Raw genomic sequence first — 27,090 nt, forward strand, 5'->3', positions numbered from 1 at the left:
GATACGATGCTCCAATCGTTATAACTTATAATCGATTTACACTTTATTATCTCACTCGATTTTGCTTCCATGAATGGTTATGACGAATCTTCCTTATAAAGAGATCGTGTTGACTCGAATTTAAGTATATAATAATTATGCAAGACTGGTAAAAGTGAAAGTTAGAAATGAATTAAATTGTTACTGTAAACTATCATTAGCTAATATATGTTCTATTAATATTATGTATCACATGCTATGTATTTTGGAAAAAGATTTATTTATTAAATCTATAGAATTCAATGAAGAATCATCAATTAAATTTCACAACTGTAAACTGAAAATAATTAAAAGTGAAATTGAAATTGATTCATGAATTAAATTGAACTTATTATGTATCTACCTGTTTATAAAAAATGAACTTGTTTTGTAACTTTTATAGTTGTAGATAGGCTATTCTTACTTTTATGAGGTGGTAAAGTAGTTAAGATGTGAAATAATGATCATCTGCTTTGAGATAATGTGAGAAAGGCGATGCCCAAGGTTCGAACCACGCACGTGCCAAGAATTCCCCGCGAACCTCTTTGGTATCCCGGTTTGATTTCAACAAGTGTAATAGTGTACGTCCCTAATAGGCTAGAACACTATTGTTTTAATATTCAAACTCTGATAAGATCGGTTATACGCGAGTGTTATTTTGAAATCCCCCGACAATTATTAGTTACACTAAAGTTGTTCAAAAAAACTATTAAGTAAAAAACTAAACTTATATGTATTTACTTTAATATAATGATGTATTCAAATTAAAATCAATAAAATCATTTTCTAAAATCTTATAAAATTATACACACTTTTTTTGAACGACCAATTTATTAAAAAAACAAACAAACCATAAATAGACTAAATACGTATACGCCCCCTTGTGTAAATAACTTAGAATTAAATAATATAATAAAATTTCAATTGTGCAATTAATTTTTAATAATTATCAAATCTTATTCTAAATTAATGGATGAAAAGATTCGCATAATGTATTCGGATTTTGATTATTTGGTCCTACATTATACTAAGTGAGCGTGAGAGGGGTGAGCGTCACGCCATCTTGACTCCGTGAGCACATGACCATGGAGCTTCATTTTTTTATCATTAAAGTTGGATTGACAATTATATATAAATTTTACAAAAAGATAAAAATTCATCAATAAACACCACCCAATCCTTTTTACTTTAAACAAAGATCATTTACTAATGGACTCATCATCATCCTCTTATTACAATTAGATTTCATCACACTAATTATAGTCGCAACAATATTATTAGTACCACAAGCTCAAAGCTTGTGTCTTAGAACAAGAATAACTAGTTTAAACTAGAACCTAAAGCTGCTAATGATCACTTGGTCCATGACAAATTTTCTGATGTTTAGGTGTTGTTTCGAATGAGCCGGCAACTATTTCTACAAATAGGCAACACTTTGCATAGAGACATATCGTGGTTTTAATAAAAGTATGACGCGAGAGGTAGACTAGGGTTTTAGTCCTTTACAAAAGCGTGCATCCGGAATTCATCAAATGGCAGACAACCAACCTCTGTCGAGTAATCAGATTAATTCTTAAAGATGTCTGAAATAACTACACTAGTCACTATTAACAAATTTTGTAAAGCTGTAACTTTGTAACTAATCTTTACGATAACAAATGTTTATGAAAACCGACATGGAGTGAAATTCAACTATTGTATAAGGTGCATGAAACCAAACATGGCTTTCTTGGTATACTTGGTAATATTGGTTACACACATTGAAAGTGGTCAAGTGGTCCTAATGCCTAACGAGGCCCGTACAGGTGGGGTGATCATCTACACCCAACGACAATGTTTGAAGTTGGGACGTCACATAAACCATGGACTAGCACTTATTCTTTGGGGTTATCGATTCCAACAATGATATCATTGTTTGGGATCAGTCCCTAATTTTTTATAACGTCATAGATAGAATTTCACCAGAGTCTTGATTTATCTTACATTGTGTACAAGCAAATGTATTATCTACACGATGGAATATATCCCAAATACTCTGTGTTCTATCATTTACATCTTCAAAAGATATAAAAAGGTTTGAATTTATGCGTACTTCAAGAAACTGCTAGAAATGTTCAAACAGGCCAGACCCGACCCATACCCATTTAGTGGTATTCTCAGCACTCGTGTCTCGACCCTTATTGCAAATAATCATGTCTAATGCGTAATGAAATCCGTACAGGTGGCGTGATCATCTACACCCATCGACAATGTTTGAAGTTGTGGAGTCACATGAAACATGGATCAACATTCATTCTTTAGAGTTGTCAGTTCTAACAATGATATCATAGTTTTGAATAAGTCGCCAACTTTTGCTAACCTCATACTTAAAAATTTCACTTGTGTCTCGATTTATGTTAGAGGAGCGGAGTACAAACACATGTATTATACTCTACGTCTGTCATATCATATACATTTATGTGTACTTCAAGAAACAACTAGAAATGATATATATGAGTGTGCAAACAATTCAGACCCTTAAGACCTGACTAAGACTCGTTTAGTGGTATTCTCGTGACCTAGGACCCGATTTACATAAAGAGAAAATAGTCAGATATATTTTTACTCGGGTATGACACCCAGATCTCGCATATCTTACTCGGTTTATACTGATATCAAGTAATCAACCCACCCCCACAAAACCCCTTATCTTCCTTTATCCTTTACACATCACATCTCCACCTTAAAACCAAGACCAATCACACCACTTTGAGAACACAACAACAACAATGGCTGCTGCTTCATCTGCTTTTGCAGCTGTCGTTTCATCCACAAACCCCAGGTCTTCTTATTCAAGTTCACCAAAATCTCAAGCCTTAAGCTTCTCTAATTCATCTTCTTTAACCTTCCAATCCAAATCCCTCCGGTCATCGTTATCTTTCCGACAGTCAACTGCCCGCCGGAGTTCGTTTGTCGTTAAAGCTGTAAGTAGTCTGCTTCTGTTAATTGATTCTTTATTGCTTGCTAATGGGTTTTGATGGTAGTGTTGTGAATTGGGGATTGAATAATGTTAGACCCTTGTTCACCATATACTTTTTAAGACTGACAAACGGGTCGGGTCGGGTGGGTTGATTCAAAAATGGGTTGTTTTGGTTCGGGTCGAAAGAAAGGGGCCGGGTGAGTAATGTGGAACCTTATTCACCAAATAGTTAGGACTGAAAAATGGGTCGGGTCGGGTGGGTTCGGGTCATAGTGGGTTAGGGTTGGAACGGGTCGATTCAAAAAGGGTTAATTTGGTTCTGGTTGAAATGGGTCGGTTAGAACGGTTCGGGTTGAAATGGGTCGGTTAGAACGGGTTCGGGTGGGTTGATTAAAAAAATGGTTGTTTTGGTTCGGGTTGAAAGAAAGGGGTCGGGTGAGTAATGTGGACACTTATTCACCAAATAGTTATGATTGACAAATTGGTCGGGTCGGGTGGGTTCGGGTTGGAACGGATCGGTTCTAAAAGGGTTATTTTGGTTTGGGTTGAAAGGGGTCGGGTGAGTAATGTGGACCCTTATTCACCAAATAATTAGGACTGACAAACGGGTCGGTCGGGTGGGTTGGGTCATAATGGGTTAGGGTCAAAACAGGTCGATTCAAAATGGGTAATTTTGGTTCTGGTCGAAATGGGTCGGTTAGAACGGTTTGGGTTGAAATGGGTCGGTTAGAACGGGTTCGGGTCGGGACGATTTTGGGTTAAAAATGCGTTGGGTGGGTTTCAGGTCATAACGGTTTAGGGTCAGGATGGGTCAAACGGGTCAGGTCATAGTGGGCTAATGTCAGAACAGATCGAGCCAAAAAAAGGTTATTTTGGTTCAGGTTGAAAGGGGTCAGTCAGAAAAGGTTCGGGCCAGGACGAGTTTCGGTTCAAAATACGTTGGGTGGGTTCGGGTCTGAACGGGTCGATTCAAAAAAGGATTATTTTGGTTCAGGTTGAAAGGGTCGGTCAGAACAGGTTTCGTGTTAGAACGGGTTCGGGTCGGGGCAAGTTTCGGTTCAAAACAGGTTGGGTGGTTTCAGGTCATAACGGGTAGGGTCAGAACGGGCCGATTCAAAAAGGGTTATTTTTGTTCGGTTCGAAAGGGGTCGGGTCAGAACAGGTTTCAGGTTAGAACGTGTTCGGGTTTCGATGAGTTTCTGTTCAAAACGGGTTGGTTTACAAATGTATTTTTTTTATGTTAGTATCGCGAGTTTAAATGTTTGATTACAGTTATGAGAATTCGGTATTGAATAATGTTGATCATCTTTTTACTTGCAGGGACTGCCACTTGTCGGAAATCAAGCCCCCGACTTTGAGGCGGAGGCTGTTTTTGATCAAGAGTTCATCAATGTAACTAAAAGTTTCAATTTTTACTTTTTAAATTTAAATTTTGGCATGTAAGCGTTCGGTTAAAGATAAAATGAACGAACACGATTTAGCCATTAAAAATGAACGAACGTAAACATGATCTTGTTCGTGTTCGTTCGGTTCGTTTACATGCCTATTTATATTATTTTAGTGAGTATTGTGCGCCACTGATCCACTAATTTACGTTAAGAAATAGAAAATTCTGTAACTTCGTAAAAAATGGTCGTTGCAGGTTAAGCTCTCCGACTACATCGGCAAGAAATACGTCATTCTCTTTTTCTACCCTTTGGACTTCACTTTCGTTTGTCCAACCGGTGTGTCAACTCATTACTCGTTAAACATATTTACTGGAATACGGATATAGTTTAATTTGCTTCAGATTTTACTAATTTTGTTTTGTTATTGTAGAAATCACTGCATTCAGTGACCGATATGCAGAATTCGAGCAGATAAATACTGAAATATTGGGCGTGTCTGTAGACAGCGTGGTAAAATTTCTGTTACTTTTTTTAACATTTTCTTGCATAAGTAAAATATCGTTTTAATGGCGACAAAATACATAACTTTTCGTTTCAAGATTATTATTATTATTTTATACTTTTGCAGTTTTCGCATCTTGCGTGGGTTCAAACCGATAGAAAGTCTGGTGGTCTTGGTGATCTTAACTACCCACTGGTTTCTGATGTTACAAAAACAATTTCAAAGGCTTTTAATGTGTTGATTGAAGATCAGGTACGTATTTATAAATAATTTTTAGTTAGGGTTGTGCGAGAAACCGAAAAAACCAATCCGAAACCGGAAAAATCAAAAATTCCAAACCGAAACAAAAATAGACGGTTTGGTTTTATATTTTTATAAAAACCGAACCAAACTGAATTTCTAGATTTTTATTTTTTTATTTTAAGTAATTTATAAGAATTTAATAAATATGTAACTCATATTTTTGGCCAAATGTATGATAGTCAATTAGTTAATTATTAACCAAATTGTTTTATACCTAAATTAATTATTTCGGCCAACTTTTTTTCGGCCCTTAAATTTTCAAGCTCAAACGACAAAAACCGAAACTGAACCGAAACCAAAAAAACCGAAACAGATCGGTTTCAAAAATCCAAAAACCGAAGTTTTGGTTTTAGCCCAAAACCGCACCGAACTGCACCACGCACACCTCTATTTTTGTTAACTTTTTGGCTATTTGTGTATAAATATTTACTATGTGACAAAATGTTTGTTTTTAATTTCAGGGAATAGCATTGAGAGGGCTTTTTATTATTGACAAGGAAGGTGTAATCCAACACTCCACAATTAATAATCTTGCGATTGGTCGAAGCGTTGACGAAACGTTGAGAACACTTCAGGTAAACGTTGACTTGACCCGTTAAAGATAAAAGTAACACGGCCCGAATCTATCGGTTTTTTTAATATTTGAAGCTTATTGGTTAATTGTGTTTTTATGATTGTACCTTAGGCGTTGCAATTTGTACAAGAGAATCCGGATGAGGTGTGCCCGGCTGGATGGAAGCCCGGGGAGAAGTCAATGAAGCCTGACCCGAAGGGCAGCAAGGAATACTTTGCAGCCATATAATTAGAAACCGGTTTTTTGTATTGTATCGAGTTGATTTTTGGGAAAAACCCTTGTGAAGTCTGGACTGAATTTGTTAACAAATATTGTTGTAAGCATGTTAAAAGCTCGAAACTTTCGGTGAGTATTTTGATTATAATAAGAGTATGTTCAGTTTCACAAATGTGCGAGTTAAAAGGTACTTCGTTACCGATTTGTAGGTTAGTGCGACTGAAACCGAATTAACTGATAAAATTATACCGAAATAACTGACAGTTTGGTTTTGGTTATACCTTGTTTTCGAATTGATTCGCACCGAACTTGACTATTGTTTGTTATTCGATTATGGTCCAAAACATAGACTATGATATTAGGGGCGGCTAAGCCAATAACATCTAAAAGAGTATAAAATTAGATGAATCATTTGTAAATGGTAGATTTATAAGAACAAATAATTTTTACAAAAATATTATGTTTTTATATTTATAACAACTTGAAGACATATAAATGACGATAATAGTGGAGTATATGATTTAACAATTGAAGGTGTCATTTAGTAGTAGAATTATTATTTGGTGGATAAAATTATTATATATACATAACACCGATGGTAAAAATTTTTTTTTTTTTGCAAAATTGGAGCAATTAGCATGTACTATTATGCAAAATAATGTTACAAATAATGAAAATAAATAATAAATAATACAAAGATAAGAAACATTAACGACAAAAACTTCATAATTGTGACAATCATTTTTGTAAATTCTTCTATCTTAGATTCTCAAAGGGAGACACCACCAATAACCAGAGGTGAAAAAAAAACGGAACCCAGAACCGGACCCGATAAAAATACCCAGAATCGATTTTTTTATACCCGGGTTTTTAATACCTGAATCCGTACCCGACCCTACCCGTAGGGTACGGATAGAGTATGCATTTCAGTACCAAAACCCGTGACCCGATTTGTACCTGGTTCCATACCCGAACCGGGTTTTACAAATACCCGATTTTAGCCAAAAAATACCGGGAAAAATAATCCTAAAAGGTGCAACCCCTTAAAAAATCCTATATTTATCCGAAAAAAAAAGCCAGAAAAAACTCGAAAATAGAGTTTTTTCAATATCTGAAAATAGGGTATTCAAATACCCGGTTCTATTCCTGACCCGAACCCGAACCCGAACCCAACCAGGTGTTGCCAATACCCGAACCCTTTCATACTTAAACCCTAATATTTGAAAACCCCGATTTATACACAAGTCAACTTGGATTCACATAAACTCAATATTAAAAAATGAAAATTAAAATAATTAAAAAAGGTAGGCCCAAAGGCCTAATCAAGAAAAAATGAACCCCATGACTAATGAGGCAAGTTTTTGGGCCCAATGCTTAAATTTCTTTGGGTTATATTCTAACCAAAAGGAGCTTTATATTTTGTGGGTTCCTAGTCTAGGCCTTTTTTCTACATGTTCATTAATTTGTCCCACACAACCATAAATTTGTAGTGTTTGGAACTTCTAATTCTCATTGTTCCTCTCTCAAAGTTACATCAGGTTAGGGCTTATTGACTCATGATTTAGATTCTTATTTTGAGGCATATGATATTAATTTTTTTTCATTTCACCCTTTTTGTGGGACTTATAATATGAGATAAATCGTATTGACAATGACCTCTTAACCAATTATTAATCTCTTTTCCGAGATTCAGAAATGATAACTAATTTGATAAATCTTCAATGAGAGATTTATATAAAAATGTTCAATTCCTACAAATAAGTCAGTATTAACTTGGAACCACATGCGCCTTTTACTAAAAAAATTAATTCAAAGTTTCGAGTCTAAATATATTATTTCTTCCCGAGACTTAAAAACCGACACATAAGCGAGCTTAACAAAAACATAAAAACACATGCTTACCACCTTAGATTTCTGATCATTATCTTCACAACATATTCTAATCATTATGATCACATCATATTCCTTTTACAATCTGTTTTCTTACATGAGCTTACTATTAGGTTTGTGTGAATGATAGTAGCTAACTATCTGGTTTCTAGAAATATCAGTCAGTTTTATATGTGTTGTATTATATTGTAACATGAGTACATGACACAAGATGATTTTATTTATAAAATAGGTTTTTTAAGTATTTATATATATAAGCGTTTAACTTGAGAGAATGATTTAATGACATTTATTGTTATAGGACTTTTAGTCGGTTAGTGTATGGGTTGTTTAGTGTTATTTTAAAAGATTAGTTAAGATGTGTGCCTATTAAATTCATTAGTTCAAGTCAAGCAAGATAATATCAAATCAATGTCCTCCAATATGATCATGTCATATGTAAGATTTTATTTAAATTATAATAAAAAAAATGTAACATCATAAGATTAAGATCAAGATCTTAACAACCAAGCATTCTCTAATCATTATCGCTAACAACAATCGAATCAACATACTAATTTGATCTCTATGAATTATGTACTACTTATACTCTAATTACTAAACATTAAGTTTATTGATCAAGTATGAACTAATTAATAAAAAAAACCTCAAGTATATGCATTTAAAAATTTAAAATTGATCAATGTCGTTATGAAATCAATAATATTAGTGATTAATTTTGAAGGCAAATTGGATTTTAACAATCTCAACTTAATACAATTGACCAATAATTATCCCAACTTTAAAAATAGTTGTCACTGGTCCCAACTTTCACACTATTTGTTTCCATTGGACATCGTTAAAAAAAACTTAACAACGTGAAGTTTTTTTTTTCCAAATTTCAAAGTGATATTTTAGGTCTTTTGATCGGAATGAGGATACAAGTCGATTGATGTAAAACTTACCTTTAAACGATGGTCCAAAAGACTAAAGGATGGTTTAATTCCGGTGTTTAATATTTTAATTAACAAATATCAAGCTGTTTGAAGTACCGTTTCGAGTTAAGTTTTACATTAATTGATTCGTATTCTCATTCCAATCAAAAGTCCCAAGACATCAATTTGAATTTTGGAAAAGACTTAACGTCGTTAAATTTTTTTTAAAGAAGATTCAATGAAAACAAATAGTGTGAAAGTTGAGACCAGTAAAAGCTATTTTAAACTTAAGATTACTATCGGCCAACTGCATTAAGTTTGAAACTTTGGATTATTAAAATCCAATTTACCAATTTTGAATTAAAATTTATAAAGCAGAACTCTAAAGCAATATTTGGAACTCCGTGTATGACTTTTATAATGAAGTAATGAACTCTAAATTATATGAATGTAGTGTGAATTAAAATAAAGAAAGATAAGTGTGCTACATGATCATAATATAAAAAGATTGAGGGATTCAATTGATCAGATAGTTGGTGGCCAACAGAAGCACGAAACATGAGGTTTGGAAGTTCTAAAATAAGTTGCTAGTTGGTGTTGGTGGATGCCTAGTTGCCCTTCAAAATATATTAATAAAAACTACATCGTAGAGTAAAGTCATATGTTATATGTCAAAAAAATGTAACATACAAAAGGTTTTGTTTCTTACACAATCACTGAAATATAAACAAATGTGTTATAATTTTTCTTATATGCGAAGAAGAAAGTTAAACTCACCACAAAATCATAGTCAGTGTATCGAATTCAAACAATTTTGCCAAAGCTTAGTACTCATTTTAAGAAACCGATTTGAAACTATCTATTCCGCATTTTTACATTCTGCGATTCCATTTGGACTACACCAACAACAAGAAACACATAATGAAACTCAAAACTCAAAAGACATTGTCATACTTCATTTTTGGCATTTATTTAACTGTTGACAATCATCGTGTAAAAATATATAGTTAAAAACAAACAACCAAAATTATGAACATTATCATTTCATCGATAGACTTTGTTTCAATGAAGATGTCTTTAGTGAGAAACCAATGATCATAAACAGGCGAAACTATTGTGACTCGAACCTTGATAGCATAATTATTGTTGAGTACATCAATCTCATTAAGCATGCAGTTGTTCTTAAAAGCTCCATTGACCTATGGTAAACATTCATTGCGTAATCAAATAATAATAATTATTTTTTTGCTATGAGAGGAATTTCGTATTTGACAAAATGAAAAAAATAATTTACAATATGATATGCAATTCTTTCGGACCATAGATGTAAAGAAGTTTGAGTAAATAATAAATTGAGTAAGTTGTAATGTTATATAGGGATTAGAATTAGAATAACATAATAGTATGGTTTAAATTATAAGAAATTACGGAAATCGGTTTTTAATTATAGTTTGCTTTAATAATTTTATTAACATTATCAATTAAATATGATTTTATGTTATTTTAATCAAATATGTGATTTGAAACTTATTGAAACAACTAATCAAATAAAAGAAGTGTTATAGTTGCATTGTTATTAAGATGAAAACGATTGGAACAACTCTAATAACAAATATCAATTCTTACTATTAATAATAAAAAATAGTGAAACACGAATAACAAAATCAATGGTATACGCTTAGAAATAATAATTATAATTTAGAGTAAAGTAGAAGAACATTTCATGTATCATTACATAGTTATAAACATTTTTGCTATTAATAATACTTGTTGTCTATGAACGAAGTTAATGCTGATGGATAACATCGTACTGATGGGCGATATTGAAGAACACAATAACGTTGATGTCAAGCTAATGCTGATGCAAAGTCATATTTATGGACAACTTAATATGGATTGTAACTTTCTTATTACTTATAAATAACTTGTTACCATTAAAAAAATTATATTTATAATTATTTGACTTTATATGTAATTATCGACGGATAAAATCACTTCTTCCACATACCACATGCCGCCTTCTAGTGGCCACATACACTTTGTAAGCTAATACCTGTCATTTGTATGTTAACTTACCCTAATTTTTTAATACTCAATTTATTACATCAAAACCTTTTGGTAAAATAAATTAAGACGTTACCACTTCATGGCTTATAAGGCTATGTGTAGTGGACGCCGATTTGGGCGATTGTTGGGCGCGAAGGGGCGCGAACACCGACCCCTGGGCTATTTTTGGGCGAAAAGGGGCGGGGGCGAGGTCTTCTCGTCGCCTGGAAGAAGGGGCGAATTTCAGGGTGGTGGGGCCGGCATGTATGGATGTGTTATATATATATATTACTAGTTGTAGCCCCTACACCATTACAACTCAAAAACAAATTCTCATCCCTTACTGATTGAACGCCACACTGCGCAAAACGCCCCAATTTATAGCCCCTCCACTACGTATAGCCTAAGTCTCGTAAATATGGATGTAGCTCAAATGGTACCTTTTTAAGTTCCTGTCATAGTTTAGCTTATTTGTTTCTATATAGTTGGTCAAGTATGAATCAATCAAGTATGATAGCGACATAAGAGGCAAAAGCTGAAGGATGGTGATTGTCACACTCACGTGATGTCGATGGAGATTGTGATATCGAGTGTTGACGGAGATGGTATGTTGTTATTATTATTATTATTATTATTATTAGAACTAAATTTAAAAGGCTTAGGATCTTCCACACCACCTATGATCCTCATACACCATTTTTTCTTTATGCGGCTCGTATAGGGCTATACGGTCATATAACACCTTAATCGTGTCGATGTTGTAGGCCATCGTTTATAGTGCCTCGTATAGCCCTATACGGGTCGTATAGGCCTAGTTATACGGCCGTATAGACATTTTTTATGAATTTTTTTATATATTATCTGACTTGTATCATTTTTTTTAGCAATTTTAAATGTTCTTTTTTTCAACCATTTCATGTGTTGTATAGCACCATTGAAAATCTATCTATACGGGTCATATAGCACTATACGTTTCGTATAGTCGTTTTCCGGCAGCGATTAATGGTGGTCAAAAGAAAATCTGAATTTTTCTGTAAATGTTTTCTATACGGTCATATAACCCTATACGACCGTATAGGTGGTATAGGTTTTATGGTTTGTCTGGGAGCAATACGAGCCATTTAATGCCTATACGGCTCATATACGTCTATACGGTCGTATAGGCTGCAAAAAATGTTTTTTTTCCCCTTGTTAGTCATTCGTATCCTACACGACCGTATAGTCGTGTGAGGATAATGTATGAGGATCACATCCTATTTAAAATTGGCTTAATCACACTTTCAAGTTTCAAATTAACTTACTAAAATAAAAAATGCAAGCCACCTGTAACTTCTTATCATGTTGACAACCAAGTTGGCAATAGGTAAGTTCATAGCCCCCCCCCCCCCCCCCCCCCTCATTCGCTTTTTCGGTCTTAATAATCCATAAAATAGCCCCTATTTGTGACAAAAAGATGAAAAGTCCTATAAGATATTATTATGTGTTGGTGCATTTAGAAAAGAAGGCGATGATAAAACATTTTCGGTTTCAGATATAATGTAAGACGTTAAATCCTTACCGTACTTATGGATTAAAAATAGGTCCTCGTACCAAACTCTAAAATAGAAAGATCTGTCTTTTTTTTGTTTTTTGTTTTTTCAATTTGCTTCTTTTATTTTTTCTCTAATTTCTTGCTAGTTAGTTCGCTGTTTTAATGAAAGTTAGAATATTATGAAAAGAAATTATTAAAAATTCATGTATTCTAAAACCAATAATTGCCGTTCCAAAAAAATTAATATATTATCTCCACCTATGTAAACAACAATGTAACCACAAAGTTTCAAATATATTAAATCATTATTACATTATTTTATTATAAGATAGTAGACACATAATAAAAAAAATCAACTAAATCAAATATAAACAATATATTATATACACCAAGAAACAACCAAACAAGATTTTAGAAAACAAGAAAGATAAATATTAATACCCATTAATTAAACTTGCAAAAGTTAAGATCAAAGGTATCATCTCCATAGTATCATATACATCAAATTGAAGGACATTCATCCCCGCAAAACCAAAACAATCACCACCTTAGGAGATGTACCATTTCATAAGTGTTTCTATATATATATATATATATCTATATATAGATCATTAATATATATACCCCCATAGCATACTAACTTCACCAAAAATAACCATCATCAAACCGCCACTTCACGTCTGAACGCCTGCATCGGGTACACAATTAAGTCTATCCACCTCGTCCCACGTCAACTTTGCCACAATTTCATCATATTCCGGGACAAATTCCTAAAAACAAATCAGATGACTTTCAGTGACAGACAGACAAACATAACTAACTAAATGTATAATAAAAAATAATATGGACTACTCTAACCTCTAGCTGTCGGACCAACTGTTCAGCGGTTGGGGCGGAGACAATGATCCGACGAGCTGTTGGGGAGATAAAGCCTTCATCAACAGCCTTGTCTATGAAAGACAACAATGAGTTATAGTAGCCCTCCACATTCAAGAGACCAACCTGGACATGATCCACAAAATAAGATGACAGTTATTAAAGTGGGGCCCATTATGCTTTTATCTTTGGAACACAAAATATATAAAAACAATATTGAAAATGCAGGATGATGATGCAACAAATCTTCTAAAAACATCTATTCACATGTATTTGATTCTTCTATGCTCTACCAACATTTGACCAAAAAGATGCCCTTTTAAATTCTTCCATATTTGGTTGCAATCAAAATCATTGGATAACAACCTTTTATGCATGATTGTACAACTTATAGGTGTTGGTCAATGTTTTCTTAACAAGATCGGGTCAGCGAACCAACCTCCTTACCGCTCTCACTAGTCGAACAAGTTTAAAAACCAGATGATGTTATAAATAATAAAAATAAATAAATAAATACATATATACCATCTTAAAACATAACATGGAACAATTAATAAAAAAGATCAAACATATATACACATATACATACAAAAACTAAGTTAAACCATAATATGAAACAATTTTATCTTTTGTGTGCAATTTAATGTTAACAAAATATAAAGTATCCTATAAGCAAAATTTACATCCTAAAGAAGTAACTAATTAGTAAATTAGACTTTAAAGAAAAAAAGCTTTAGAATTTTTTTTTACTTACAGGTTTATGGTGGATTTTGAGCTGAGCCCATGTGATGACTTCTAGCAGTTCTTCAAGGGTGCCATAGCCACCTGATAAAAATTTAGTAGTCCAACATGACATGTTTTTCAAAATGTTTTCAAGATTTTAAATCTTTATAATTTATAAACCATTTATATAAATTATACCCGGGAGAGCGATAAACGCATCAGCTTGACGAGCCATCTCAGCTTTTCTTTCATGCATATCCGCCACAGCTCTCACTTCACCAACCGGCTCACCAGTTATCTTTTAAAACACAAAAAAATAAAAAAAAAGTATTAAACTTCACCAAAAAAAATAAAAATGGGACCCACAAAAAAAATAACTTGAAATCCTTAAATGGGTGTGTAAAAAGTTAAAAAGTTTGGGTTTCTTTGTCAAGATTTCAACAAAGTTAACTAATTTAGTTAAACTGTAACCAGCAACTAACTTATATAGAAATAATAAGTTGGTTTATTGCTATTTTTGGTTCATAAAGTCAAGAAAGACAAGTTTTAGAAAATGACATGAAAAGGGAAGCTGATTAAATGCAGTTTGCATCAAGACATGTCAAATCAATATTAAGAAGCCAATACAGCTTTTATTAATGGCTAGTGTACAACTCTTGCAGCACAATGTACAAGTCACTTTAGCATTAATATTTTTGTTATTTGACACTAAAAGAAGAAAAACTTTGATATGAAGGTTCATGAATAATTGAATATACCTCTCTGGGCATTAAAGTCCTTGGTATAATCCTGCAAGAAACAAAAAAGATATCCCATTATGATTGAAATTTGAAATACCTAAAATACCCTTGTAGCAGTAACTTGTGTTAGTGGAATCAGAAGGGTAAAAATGTAATTTTGTCAGGGTTTTTTTAAGAAAGTTGGGAGAGACATACTTGAAACACTGCCTAAAAGGTTACATACTTTTTGAAAAAAAATTATAACTTTTCACATGATGTGTTTTACCTTTCTATGTACATAAGGCTTAATATGGACTGACAGACCCATATGTATGTATGTATGTATGTTTGTTGTTGTCTTTGATAAATCATAAACAAAAAGATGCTTCATTTAATCTGTGTAATCAAGAAACCTGTATTATTTTTATATACAAAACACCATGCTTTTTAGAGTGTGGGACTATGTTTTCAATCTTTCACAAACTAAAGGTGTCAACTTTTTCAAGAACTTGATGTTTATGTTCAGTTTTCAACAGGAAAAAGGTGAAAAATAGCTTGATTAAGTACAACATCAGAGATTTTAAAGCATTTGATCCCATGATGTCTGCAAGAACTCATTTTGCATTGAGTACCGTGAAACATGCATGATTACCTTTGTGTAATCTTTGACTTTACCCTGTCAAACTTGCATAACCTGAAGACTTTCTAGCAGTAAAAAAAATTCATCTTTAACCCAAGTTTTCCTTGCATTGAATGTGTTTTAATATTTGAAGATGAACCCACTTTTCATTTTAAGAAATTTAACTGTATGGTTGTTAATTTTATTTAGTAGAAAATGGTCAATTTGACTATCTAAGTCAAAAAAATTAAGCAAGCCAACACCACAAAAGGCAAGAAAACAAAGAATAATGAAGTGAAACTGTGAAAGTGATGTTTGTCTCTCTTGGAAACTTATATTTTAATAATCTTTATATTTAATTATATAAATCATCAATCTTTACTTTCCTTGTCTTTTGGAAAGATGATATTTTTATCAAATAAAATAAAACTTGTTTAGTAGCATCCGTTTTGCTATCCAAGAAGGTTTGTAACGCAACTTATTGCCCGTTAACATATTAAGACATTAAAAAACAAAACTTTTTTAATGACAAACTTTTAAAAACCTTAAAAGGAAAAAGCTTGTTCAGCAAGGATACGTTTTGCTATTCAAGAAAAGTTATGACATAGCTTATTGCCCGTTAACATATTAAGACATTAAAAAACAAAACTTGTTTAATAATAAACTTTTACAAACCTTAAAAGGAAAAAGCTTGTTCAACAGGATACGTTTTACTATTAAAGAAGAATCATGACACAACTTATTGTCCGTTTACATATCAAGACATTAAAAAAAAAAAAAAAAACTTGTCTAATACAAACTTTTAGAAAACTTTTGAGTAATATTATATGAATATTGGCCTAAACTTAAACTTGTGAAGTACTCAAAATACATATAGGTAGCATAGACACATTTAAAACTCTAGAGAGAGAGTGAGTGAGCATACCCTAGAACATGCCGTCCACCATCATGAACTGCCTGAGAAACAAGACCCATCAGACCCACGCTGCCACCTCCATAGACTAGATCAATCCTTCTTTCCACCTTCCAATAAAAATATTTATAAAAAATAAAAAATTTAATAACATTGACACGTGTCACACACCCACTTCACCATTTCAGAATCAAGAAAATTAACCCATCATTATCACATTGTAAACAATAATACCCTTTTTTCAAGATTCAATTTTTTTATTATAACATCAACTGATTTCATTAAACCCCATGAACTAAAATGATGATGGAGGCCTTTGATTGGTGTGTAAACATGCTTAACAAATAGCCATTATACTAATATGGCACGTTTGGTTCCCCATTCATAGGCACACACACAACATTTTATTTGTTTGTTATTTTTAATCTTTTTTTTGTTTTACATTCACAAATTATATTTTAAATATAATGTTTACGTTAAGACAAGACAGAAGAAAAACGGTCAATAAACTGTATAGCTAATCTTTTTTAAATTACGATTAAATAAATTTTTTGTTTTTTTACAACCTCCCACCATAAACTTAGATCATGCAAGAAGGCTGCTCAACTGACAGCATGTTACAGCTAGCAGTTTCTCTTTCTAGACACACACATACTCTCTCTCTCTCTCTATCATGCCAAACAGAAACCCTAACTTCCATTCTTCATTTCCCACCAAATAATCAAATAACAATAATCTTAATGAAAACTAAAATGACCAAATGGGTATGGTTTGGGTTACTTAGAAATGGTGAAATAATGTAGAATAAAATAAAATCTTGTCATAAAGCAAGAAACTTGCAAGAAATAATGGTTTGTTTTGATCAAAAAATGGGTTCTTGAAATCTTTATATCTTGAAATGGTGTAATAATGTTAAATAAGATAAAATCTTGTACTAAATCAAGAAACTTGCAAAAAACAATTATGGGTTTTTATCAACATTTGTGGTGTAAAAATAGGTTCTTGAAATCTTGAAATTATTAAATAATGTAAAAGAAAAGAAAATGTTGTACTAAATCAAGAAAATAGCAAGAAACAATGGTGGGCTTTGATCAAGAATGGTGTATAAAAATGGGTTCTTGAAATGGTGAAATAATGTTAAATAAAATATAATCTTGAACTAAAAAAAGAAACTAGCAAGAATTTAACAAAGGTGAGTTTTGATCAACAATGGTTGTATAAAATGAGCTCTTGAAATCTTGATCAAGAAATATTAAAAGGGTATGCTTTATATACACACACATATATATGCAACATATTATTTAGATTTTTTTTATGTAGATTTTAAGGATATATTTATACCAGTTCTTTGCCAAGTTCAATAGCAGCTTCCTGGTAACTTGGTTTCTTTCCTGAGCTGCTTCCACAGAAGACACATATTCTCTTAAACCTTGATCTTGTTTCACCTTCCATATCTTACTTTCTCTCTCTATATCTCTCTCACTTTCTCTCTCTAGAAATATTATTAGGAGTTAGGAGAAGAAGAAGATGTGCTTGCTTCCTGGAACAAGGGAAGAGGATTTAACTATATAAGAAAGAATGAAGCCAATATTTTATTTTTATTTAAATATGTAAATGGATTTAAAGAAATGAAATGAAAACACCACTGTCCCACCTCTCTCACGTTCTCCTAACCCCGTGGACAAGTGAGATATTTTTCATAATTTATTGTGTATTATATACATATTTATTGGTTTATTTAAAAAAAGTTTGTTAGTTTAATGGCCGTTAAAAGCGAATGAGCTTACGGTGTGGTGGTAAGAAAGTAACTTGGTGTTTTAGAAGACTCAGGTTTGATTCTTGTTTCAAGTAATTAGTTTCGGCGGTATCAGGTGGTGATGTGAGACTAGACGAGTATGTGGTGTTCACTAGTTGGATTTTTAAACTGAACGAGTTTTATCTCACTGTACTATGGTGCCTTCGAACGAGTGTTCACGGGTGTTGTCTTTAGATGAGGTTTTCCCCGGATCGGAAGGTGAGTGTATCCCGATATGGTGAATGTCGTCAGTAGCCTATTGGAATGATTCGTTAAAAATATGGCCGTTAAAAATAGTATTCCACCCGTCTCATTATAAGTGTCATAGTTTGACTTTGCAAGTCTTTCTTTTGCAACCTTGACCGTAAATATTTTTGTTCGTGTCATATAATACTTGATGAGAATTATATCAATGTAAAATACATTTAAAACCCAATCCATTCATATATTTTACATCAAGTATTATATAACACAAACAAAAATATTTTCGGTCAAAGTTAAACAAAAAAGACTTGAAAAATCAAACTAGGACACTTATAATGAGACGGAGGGAATAATATATAAGGGGTACTTGCGAGAGCACCGTCCCACTTGTCTTGGTACTGCTCAAAACTTGTTGCGCTCGGGTGTTACATCCTGAATGTCATCTTTGTTTGTCTGTTCTCTTGACTTGTACATTATGTTTTAGATATTGTACATGGTACAAAAGAAGGGGGTTCATGATGGGAGGGTTGAGAAAAAAATCCATTTTTAAGATTTAGAGTGTTAGAGAAATTAAAAGCATCGTAAAAGAAACTGATGTGACGTTAATATAACATCGGTACAAGTTTGAGAAATAAAAACATCTTAAAATGATCATTCTGAAAAAAAAATTGCTTGATATTGTAGGTGTCATAGAAATAAAAACATCTTAAAAACATTTTTTGCTTTTATTGTTTTGTTTTGAATTTGTTTGCAAATTTATTTCTCTTTGAAAAGAGATATATAAATAATGTACAAATTAATAACAGGATGGCATTATTTAGGATAAGATAATGGAGGAAAGACTGAGATGGTTTGAATATGCAGATAAATGATAGTTAATGACTCTCGTGAGAATCATGGAAACCGTAAGTGTTGAAGGGAGACGTTTAGGCCAACCCAAGCTGACATGATATATTTGCACCTCTCGAAGGATATGATCAGGGATATCTGTCCATGAAAAGGTTGTATTAGGGTTATGAACTATTTAGAGAGGGTGTAGTTTTTCTGGCTCCATTTTTGTCATGGGGCCTTTACATATACTTTATTGTCTTAGACATTTATAGGGTTAGGTTAGTACTCCTTTTGCATGTCTATATGCTCTTTTATAGGTTGTTAATGGTGTTTTACATTGCATGATAGTAGTCATGTAAGATTGTGGGCTATGATTTTCTTTATTATGTGTATTTTTAGTGAGGTTGGTCGTCATGATTGATTAATGTGGGGCGTTAAGGCTGCTACATCACCCCATTAACGCTGGCTACATTGTGCCAAAGTGTTAGTGGGACGACGTTGTGTGTGTGGGGGGGGGGGGGGTTGTCAACATGGTAACAAGCTCTTTGACGGATGAAAGGTGTGACCACCCATTAACAAACCAATCAGTTATTATTATTATTATTATTATTATTATTGTTATTACTATTATTATTTTGCTTTTCTATGTTCTACACCATCATAACTAGTTAATTAAAACTAAATGGGTATGCTAGTTAAAACCCTCTTGCTATATGGTAGTGACGTGACCTTTTAAATAGCCGTTGTTGGTTAAACCACAACGACCAAGTTAATGGTTGGCTAGTTAAAACTGCCTTCTGCTTATATAGTGGTAACGTGACGCTTTAATTATCCTCTCCTGCCAGTTAACCGTAACGCATAGCGTGATTATTTGAAAGTTGGTATTATACCGTACATAATAATAATAATAATAATAATAATAATAATAATAAACATTGGGAAAGTTTTTTTTTAGAACCGGGCCCTTAGCGGGATCTAACTTATTTTATCCCATGTGGTAGATCAATAAATGGTCTATGAAGATTTAATGTGGTAGCTCTTACGTGATAAATCAATAAATGGTCAATGCCTTTAATTGAACTATACAAAATTAAAATTCAGAAAGGGTACGCGTGGGTGGGGGGTTTAATTTTGTTGTTTGTTATTTTCGTAATATTTACAAGGCTATGTGTTGCGGGAGTAATAGAATATTCAAGTCGATCTCATATTCAGTTAAATCATATCTAATAACATTTTTGTTGAAGCAAAACAAAGGAGCAAGATACAGCTAAAATATCATAATATATTTTAGGACTTCTATTTATATATGTTGACACCTTCAAAGAAAATGTGTGAATTTTATATTTTATAAATAATTTATTGTATATTATATTTGCTATAATTTTTTATACTCCAAAATATTAATACACAATAATACATAATATAAATTAAAAGTTAAGAGTTTTGTTAATGTAAAAAATTTATTTCCTAATAAAGGAATAACATCACCTGGGAAAAAGATTTCGTTCTCTTTTGGCTCTTTATGGCCTATGTATATATATAAATTCAAATTCACATGTTTAAAGCGGGAATTTTTGCCGGAAACATATGTGAGAGGGCGGTGAACTCAAAGTGTATGCAAATTTCGGTTGAAGACACTTATATTGACATTACTAAGCAAAAAAAGATTTAGGACCTGAGCCATAAGAAAGCTTCGCCCATGATCTTCAACATCATACTTTGACATGTGACTGTCGAAATTTTGAATCCAAGTTGATGATTCCCGAAATTGTGCAATGAGAAATCGACAAATCTTCACATTATACTTTATGTTCTAAATTTTGCATCTGGTGTTTATAATATTTCCTATAGATTACAAACTTACAATAAGAAGCTTAAGGGCCAAAATGCTGAAACTAATAGCTCGCATAACCAAAAAAGAAAAAAGAAGTTTATGGTCAGAACATCTAAACAACTATTTAATATCGGAAACATTAATTAAACAAAACTTTAGAAAACAATAGATAAGAAATGCAAGTAAAAAGCTTGAAACATGATGTTAGTGCACAGAAATTTGACACTGTGGATATGTTATCCTGGCATATGTCTGGATCAGTTATCTTTAGCATGTATTCCAGATCATATCAGGATCAATGATCCTCAGTACTTATTACTAATTAACGGTTGTTCTCATGTGTAGTCTTATATATAGCAGGTATAACGGTTAGAATACTCAGTCTATCCACTAACTTGCAATCAAGAAGATATTGACGTATTTGGATCAATTATCCTTCTGAAGAGTTCCAGAGTTATGTCATGATCATGGATCCTCGGTATTTGGCGCCATAAACGGTTGTTTCTTATATGAAGGCTGATATTTATCAAGTATAACGGCTCCAAGACCTTGTCTACCCCTTATTTCGCAGCCTGAGTGATGGAGCACGTGGTCAAAGTGGCAGTTACGATTATATTGAAGGCAATGGCGGATTTTTAGGGATTATTAGTTAATAGTCTTTAATATTAATAACTCCATTGAGTTATTGTCTTTTATGTATAAATAGAGGTATGATCAGCTAGGAAAACACACCCAATACACTCTGCTCTCTACGAACACAAAAACACACACACACACTTAGAATTATTGTAAACACTGATCATAATCTCCAAACCTTGTATCCTCATTTTTCATATTAATAAAGTGGTGATAGACAATTGTCATCACCCGGGGTTTTTGTGCCGGCGATCCGACCAAGATCAAGGGCTTTTCCTCGTAACAAATCATCGTGTTTGTGTTTGCAATCTTTACATAATTGATATTATCATCATAGCATTATACCTCACAATTACGAATTTGGATACATTATCCTTAGCAGATTTTTATCCAAAACACATGAAACATTTAAACTAGAAATTAACATATGCTTAAGTGCTTAACTACTGCTTCAAGCCATTTATACATGTACCTTGTAAGTTTTAAATAATTGATATATAGACAAAGAAGAGACACATTATCATCATATCATGTCCTTTAAAAAACTCGTCTGATATTGTTAATCAATAATATTGTTTCCTTATTCAATCGGATCCTTTTCAATTCCATTACCTATACCTAGTAAATTGTTACTATTTACCGTCACGTGTTACAATTTTGTAAGTTTAACATACTTCTTCTTATTTATGTTGTTTCATATTTCATCCTTTCATAATATGTAAATTTAAACTTGCAAATATAAAGAAACTTTTCTTTATTTAATGTTTTCTTTATTTGACTTATGCAATATTTTGTACCCTATTTCGTCATTATTATTTTTTTTAAAAAGTGTTTAAAACCTCTAATACCAGAGAGTCTTTTCGAGATATAATGTCAACCGTCCATACTGATTTTGAAGCCTTAGGCCTGACTAACTCAATATTATCATCAAAGAGAAAACTCATCACTGTGGAAACCCATTTAATAGTTAGGTTTCGAACTTCAAACCATAAGATCCAATCCTTAACCATCATCACATGCCATTAGATCAGAAGACCAACTGCTCACATTCATTATTATTATTTACTATAAATATAAGACTTTAATTATTTATTTCAAAGAAACAAATAGGCAAACAAGAAATTTAATAAACAATCCAAACGTCCCTCATATGTAATACCCAAAAATCCAAAATAGTTACATTATTTATTATTTTATAAACCTAAGATAATTTAAAACTTCAATGGATTTTTATAAACCTAAACAAAATTTTATAAGTTGTTAATATTTAAACAAAGCAAAAAAAAAAGAAAAAAAAGAAAATGATTGTTGCAAATCAACAAAAATAGACGGCTAGATTTTAAACAAAATTTTAACCTTAAACTTAGAAAAAGGCGAGATTAGTGTCAACTTTACCATGTGACAAGGATATACCAAATTATTTGAGAAACATCATGTTTCTAGAAAAATCTAATCCCATAAAAGACATAAGAGGGGAACTAATTATGTTGAGAAATATTCCCGTGTCTTGCGTCGCATGTACATGTCGTGCTTCGCCCACATTTTCTATACCCAACAAAATAATTTTCATGTTCTCTTTTGGAAAAATCTCATAATAGTTTTTTTTCCCCAATTATATGATTATTTTAAAATATTTGTTGGTAAGTTTTAGATTTTTTAATATGATTAGTTTAATTATAAATTTAAGGATTATTAGTTACTGGTTCTAGAACCCGTGTAATACACGGGATTATCTAAATTATAAAATTACAAGTAAAGAAAATAAATACATCTATACTTGTATCTATCCTATGTGTATATAAATTGATTTTATTTATATCACAAAATAAATTATTTATATGAAACTTAATAAAAAAATGCACATGTAAAAACGTACCCGAGAACGCTCCTTTCATTGTCAGTATCATATATGTATAATTAAAAAATTCAGGAAGAAGACTTCTCATACAATAGTAGTTCTGACCACTCAGTCTAAATACTGAAGGAGTGTTACCTTTATTTATATATTTATTAATTTACAATCTATAAAAGGAAAGAATAACATTAAATTATAACGAGGGATGTTTTTTCAAGAACTATGTTTTTCTGACCTAAACCATGAAAAAGATTTGATAAGTTTGACAACATAAATAATAGCATGTTAACCTGTTCAATTTTGTGAATATTTTACTTCATTTGAGCATAGTTTTGCATGGCATGCTTCACATACAGCGTTCTGATCACCATTGAAGGAAAGAAAAGTTAACACTAACATAAATGTTCTAAATTTGATACAAGTTAGAAGCATTGATATGCATGGGGGTGACATGTCGTAAGTGCTCACTATATATTCTTAAATTTTAATAGTCGAGGGAAAAATAGTCAATTTACCAAATCCTAAACCTTTTAATTTTTTTTTTCAAAAATGTCATTGAAAATAAATTTGAAACTCAAATCATGTTTATAATTCTAAGTTTTATACGCTTGACATTTTCAAGTCAACACTTTGAACCCGTAACAAATTTGACGATATATCTATTTGTATTCTCAAATTTTAAAAATACCCAGATTTCTCATTTTTGACCCATAACAATTTTTTACTCAATGCAGTTAACTTGTACTAAACAATCTATTTACCAATTTTTTACTGTAAAAACCAAATTATAATCTTCAACAATATACATAGTAAAATATGTTAATGATAACATTTGAAATTATATATTCTTTTCAATCTTTAACAATCATGATTTGTTATTAATTGTTGGATTTTACCAAGTATTTTGGAAATTGGAATACATAGTAAAATAATATGTCAATAATTAGTTTTATAAAAATTTATAAATATAATATAAATAAAATGTAAAAGGAAACTAAATATGAACATATACTAGGGTAAATTAAAATCTTGGTTGAAGTAGCAAAGGCGTCATGTAACAAGATGGAAAGAACTAAGGCGGTTCTTGAGAACCTGCTTGACAGGTTTCGAGTGTATGCGTAGTAGTTGATGAATTGGGAAGTGAGTTCCTTTCAGGTGCGATGGTTACATCTTTTGGTCTTGTGGGTTCAAGATTGGGTATTAGATCGATGTTAAGCATGGGTTTCCCTTTTGGATCGTTTTCATAGGGATCCTTTTGGCCGTTCATAGTTTTGTTCTTGCTAGATGTCTGTTAGTTGTTTTTTTTGTATAAAGTTTAGCCGTTTCAAAGTCACGGTCGCGAGTTACCTTCTACTATGACTTGATTTATTACCTTACACATGCTCCTTCACCTACATATATGTTACAAAGGAGTTGTGCAACATTATATTGAGTAACACTCTAGTCATCAAACATATATGACTTTTAGCCTAACATGCATAGCAATTCTTTAAAATAATAAATCTTTTGCATGGTATGAAACACAAACAATGATTCATAAGTGGGACATGGAAAATGATTACTACATATATGGGACGAAACTTAAGGAATATTATGTCTTTTTCTATGAAGTGGACTTACATATGTGGGAAATCCCAACATAACATAACTAGTGTACTATTCCTTATATGATTGTTGTAAAATAAAGACAAAAGATTGTAAGATGTCAAAAACATCAAGATGAATAAAAGATATAGTACATATGAATTATGATAATAGAAACAACATAAAATACAAGACGTACACATGAGCTCAATTATGTCTAATTGAAGTCATTACAATCCTTGGTATGTACACAAATTACTAATGAAATAAAACATGCTGCTATCTTTTCTTTGTTTTTTTGAATTGCGTTTGGAACCACCCAAATACCCGAGTGAGTCTTCCTGAGACGAGATGACGGTCGTCCATATTAATTTTAATACTCCAGACCTGACTCACTCATGCCATTGTCTAAGTTCTAACTAATCAAAATTTGTTTTCTTTTGATGTATCTTATTCTTGTTTCTTAAAATCTGAAAGCCAGCCTTTATGTTTTCCAGCCCAGAACTATCTCACTTGCTGTTGGTATATGGGTCTCTTCCTGTCATAACTTTTGGTTATTTATAATCTTTATGTTTACATGAATAATAAAAACGATATGATTCTTAAATCTATATACGCTTATTTTTAAAAGTGATATATGTAGTATACTAGTATTAGACGGGTTAAATAATGTAAGAAATCTTCAATTTATAAGAATGTTATATTTGACTTTTTTTAAATATTTTTTTTATATAAAAATAATGACAGGAGAGAAACAAAAAACAAAAATTTATAGAAATTAATTGAAGAAATATGCATAATTGATAAGCTAGAGAGGTGAGAAAAGAATGGTGAGGCAGCTTCTGAGAGTGACATGTGGCAACACGCTACCCTTTTATTATTTAGATAGAATAAATGAGGCTGGCTTTTAAGGAGGGCAGGGTTGTCGACCAACACCGGCCTAACCCTCGCTCAGCCAGAAATTATTTTTTATATATATTTATAGAAAAATATATATTTTTAATATTTAAATCCAATTACTCATCTTATTTAAGCCTATTTTTATAAACAATATTTTTTTTCACAACCCAAATAATAACCAAGTAATCCATAAAAAAATTAATTGCTTAAATCCAACAAAAACCCTTTTATTTAATACCCAAAAAAGTTTTTACCTTCGACAAAGTTTTTTTTAACAATTCCTAGAGACAGCCCTGAAAACAATATAGACATGGATTACTTTTTTCAAAATGTTTCCTGATCGATGTCGAAAGGTCAATCAAAAATATTTGTAAAATACCTTTACTAGCTAGGGCAAGTAAGGTGTCGAATCCACAAGGAATCAGTGGAAAGTGCAAGTGGAACTCAATTTCTATTATAAAAATACTTAAAAGTGGACAGACGATGTCAAGCGGTTTAAATGAGTAGTTTGTAAACAATTATGTGAAAATAACCAAACTCCAGGGTTCGGGTTTTGCAACAAGTTAGGGAATTGATAAACTTCTTTGGACAGTTTCTTATAGAATATGTAAACCAAAAGACTTAACGATTGACCGTGTTGATCGTCATAACTGAATCCGAACAATTGACAAGGTTAAAGGAAAATCTATTTGATAATTGGTTTTACTTGTTGAAACACAAAATCAATAATATGGTTAATGATAAACGGGTCAATGACGAAAGAACTAAATCCTAATTGTTGATGACCACAAATCAATTAACTGACAAAAGATTAAGTAATCAATTAATTAAAACCGTGTAAGCACAAAAGCAAACTTAAAGAATTGATTAATCGAATGATTAATCAATTATAAATCCAAAGTTAAAGTTTAGAATAAACAAAACCTAACAAGCAACTCAACCCTACACCCGAAGATGGTTATGAAGCCTTTAGCCTTGCATCTTGATCTTCATGTTCTTGATTATGATGTTGGAGAAGATGTTCATGGATCAATCTTGTGATTAGGATGTGTTATGGTGGTGTAAGATAGCCTCAAAATCACCCCAAAACTGAATAATATTGAATCGAATCGACCCTAGGGTTTTTGGGCTTAAATATGGAAGAAAAATCACCCAAAATCCCTTTTTCCGTCAGACCAGACCGTAAGCTACGGTCTGGCCACCGTAAGCTACAGTCTGGTCAATCTGCTTTATGGTCCTGCTAGGCCAAAACTGTTTTCT

At 32.1% G+C, this 27,090-nt stretch overlaps 2 protein-coding genes across 2 annotated transcripts; one reads left to right on the forward strand and one right to left on the reverse strand.

Annotated features, from left to right (window-relative positions):
• The first annotated feature begins 2,759 nt into the window (after nt 1-2,759).
• On the forward strand, nt 2,760-6,089 carry LOC143583778 (2-Cys peroxiredoxin BAS1, chloroplastic-like). The gene is made up of 7 exons (XM_077065996.1): nt 2,760-2,981; nt 4,298-4,369; nt 4,620-4,701; nt 4,796-4,875; nt 4,994-5,119; nt 5,632-5,745; nt 5,856-6,089. The coding sequence occupies exons 1-7, from the start codon at nt 2,787-2,789 to the stop codon at nt 5,970-5,972; spliced, it is 786 nt and encodes a 261-aa protein (XP_076922111.1). The 5' UTR covers nt 2,760-2,786; the 3' UTR covers nt 5,973-6,089.
• A 6,854-nt stretch (nt 6,090-12,943) lies between these two features.
• LOC143583779 (cytokinin riboside 5'-monophosphate phosphoribohydrolase LOG7-like) lies at nt 12,944-17,864 on the reverse strand. Its single transcript, XM_077065997.1, has 7 exons — nt 17,533-17,864; nt 16,204-16,301; nt 14,699-14,729; nt 14,139-14,238; nt 13,972-14,042; nt 13,200-13,343; nt 12,944-13,111 (listed from the first exon to the last, which is right to left on the reverse strand). Exons 1-7 carry the CDS (start codon nt 17,641-17,643, stop codon nt 13,016-13,018), a joined length of 651 nt encoding a protein of 216 aa, XP_076922112.1. The 5' UTR covers nt 17,644-17,864; the 3' UTR covers nt 12,944-13,015.
• Nucleotides 17,865-27,090: the final 9,226 nt, after the last annotated feature.

The sequence above is a fragment of the Bidens hawaiensis genome, unplaced genomic scaffold (genome assembly GCF_021521415.1).
Source record: "Bidens hawaiensis isolate Kalapana, Puna unplaced genomic scaffold, B.hawaiensis_p1.1 tig00032518_1, whole genome shotgun sequence".
Lineage (NCBI taxonomy): Eukaryota > Viridiplantae > Streptophyta > Magnoliopsida > Asterales > Asteraceae > Bidens > Bidens hawaiensis.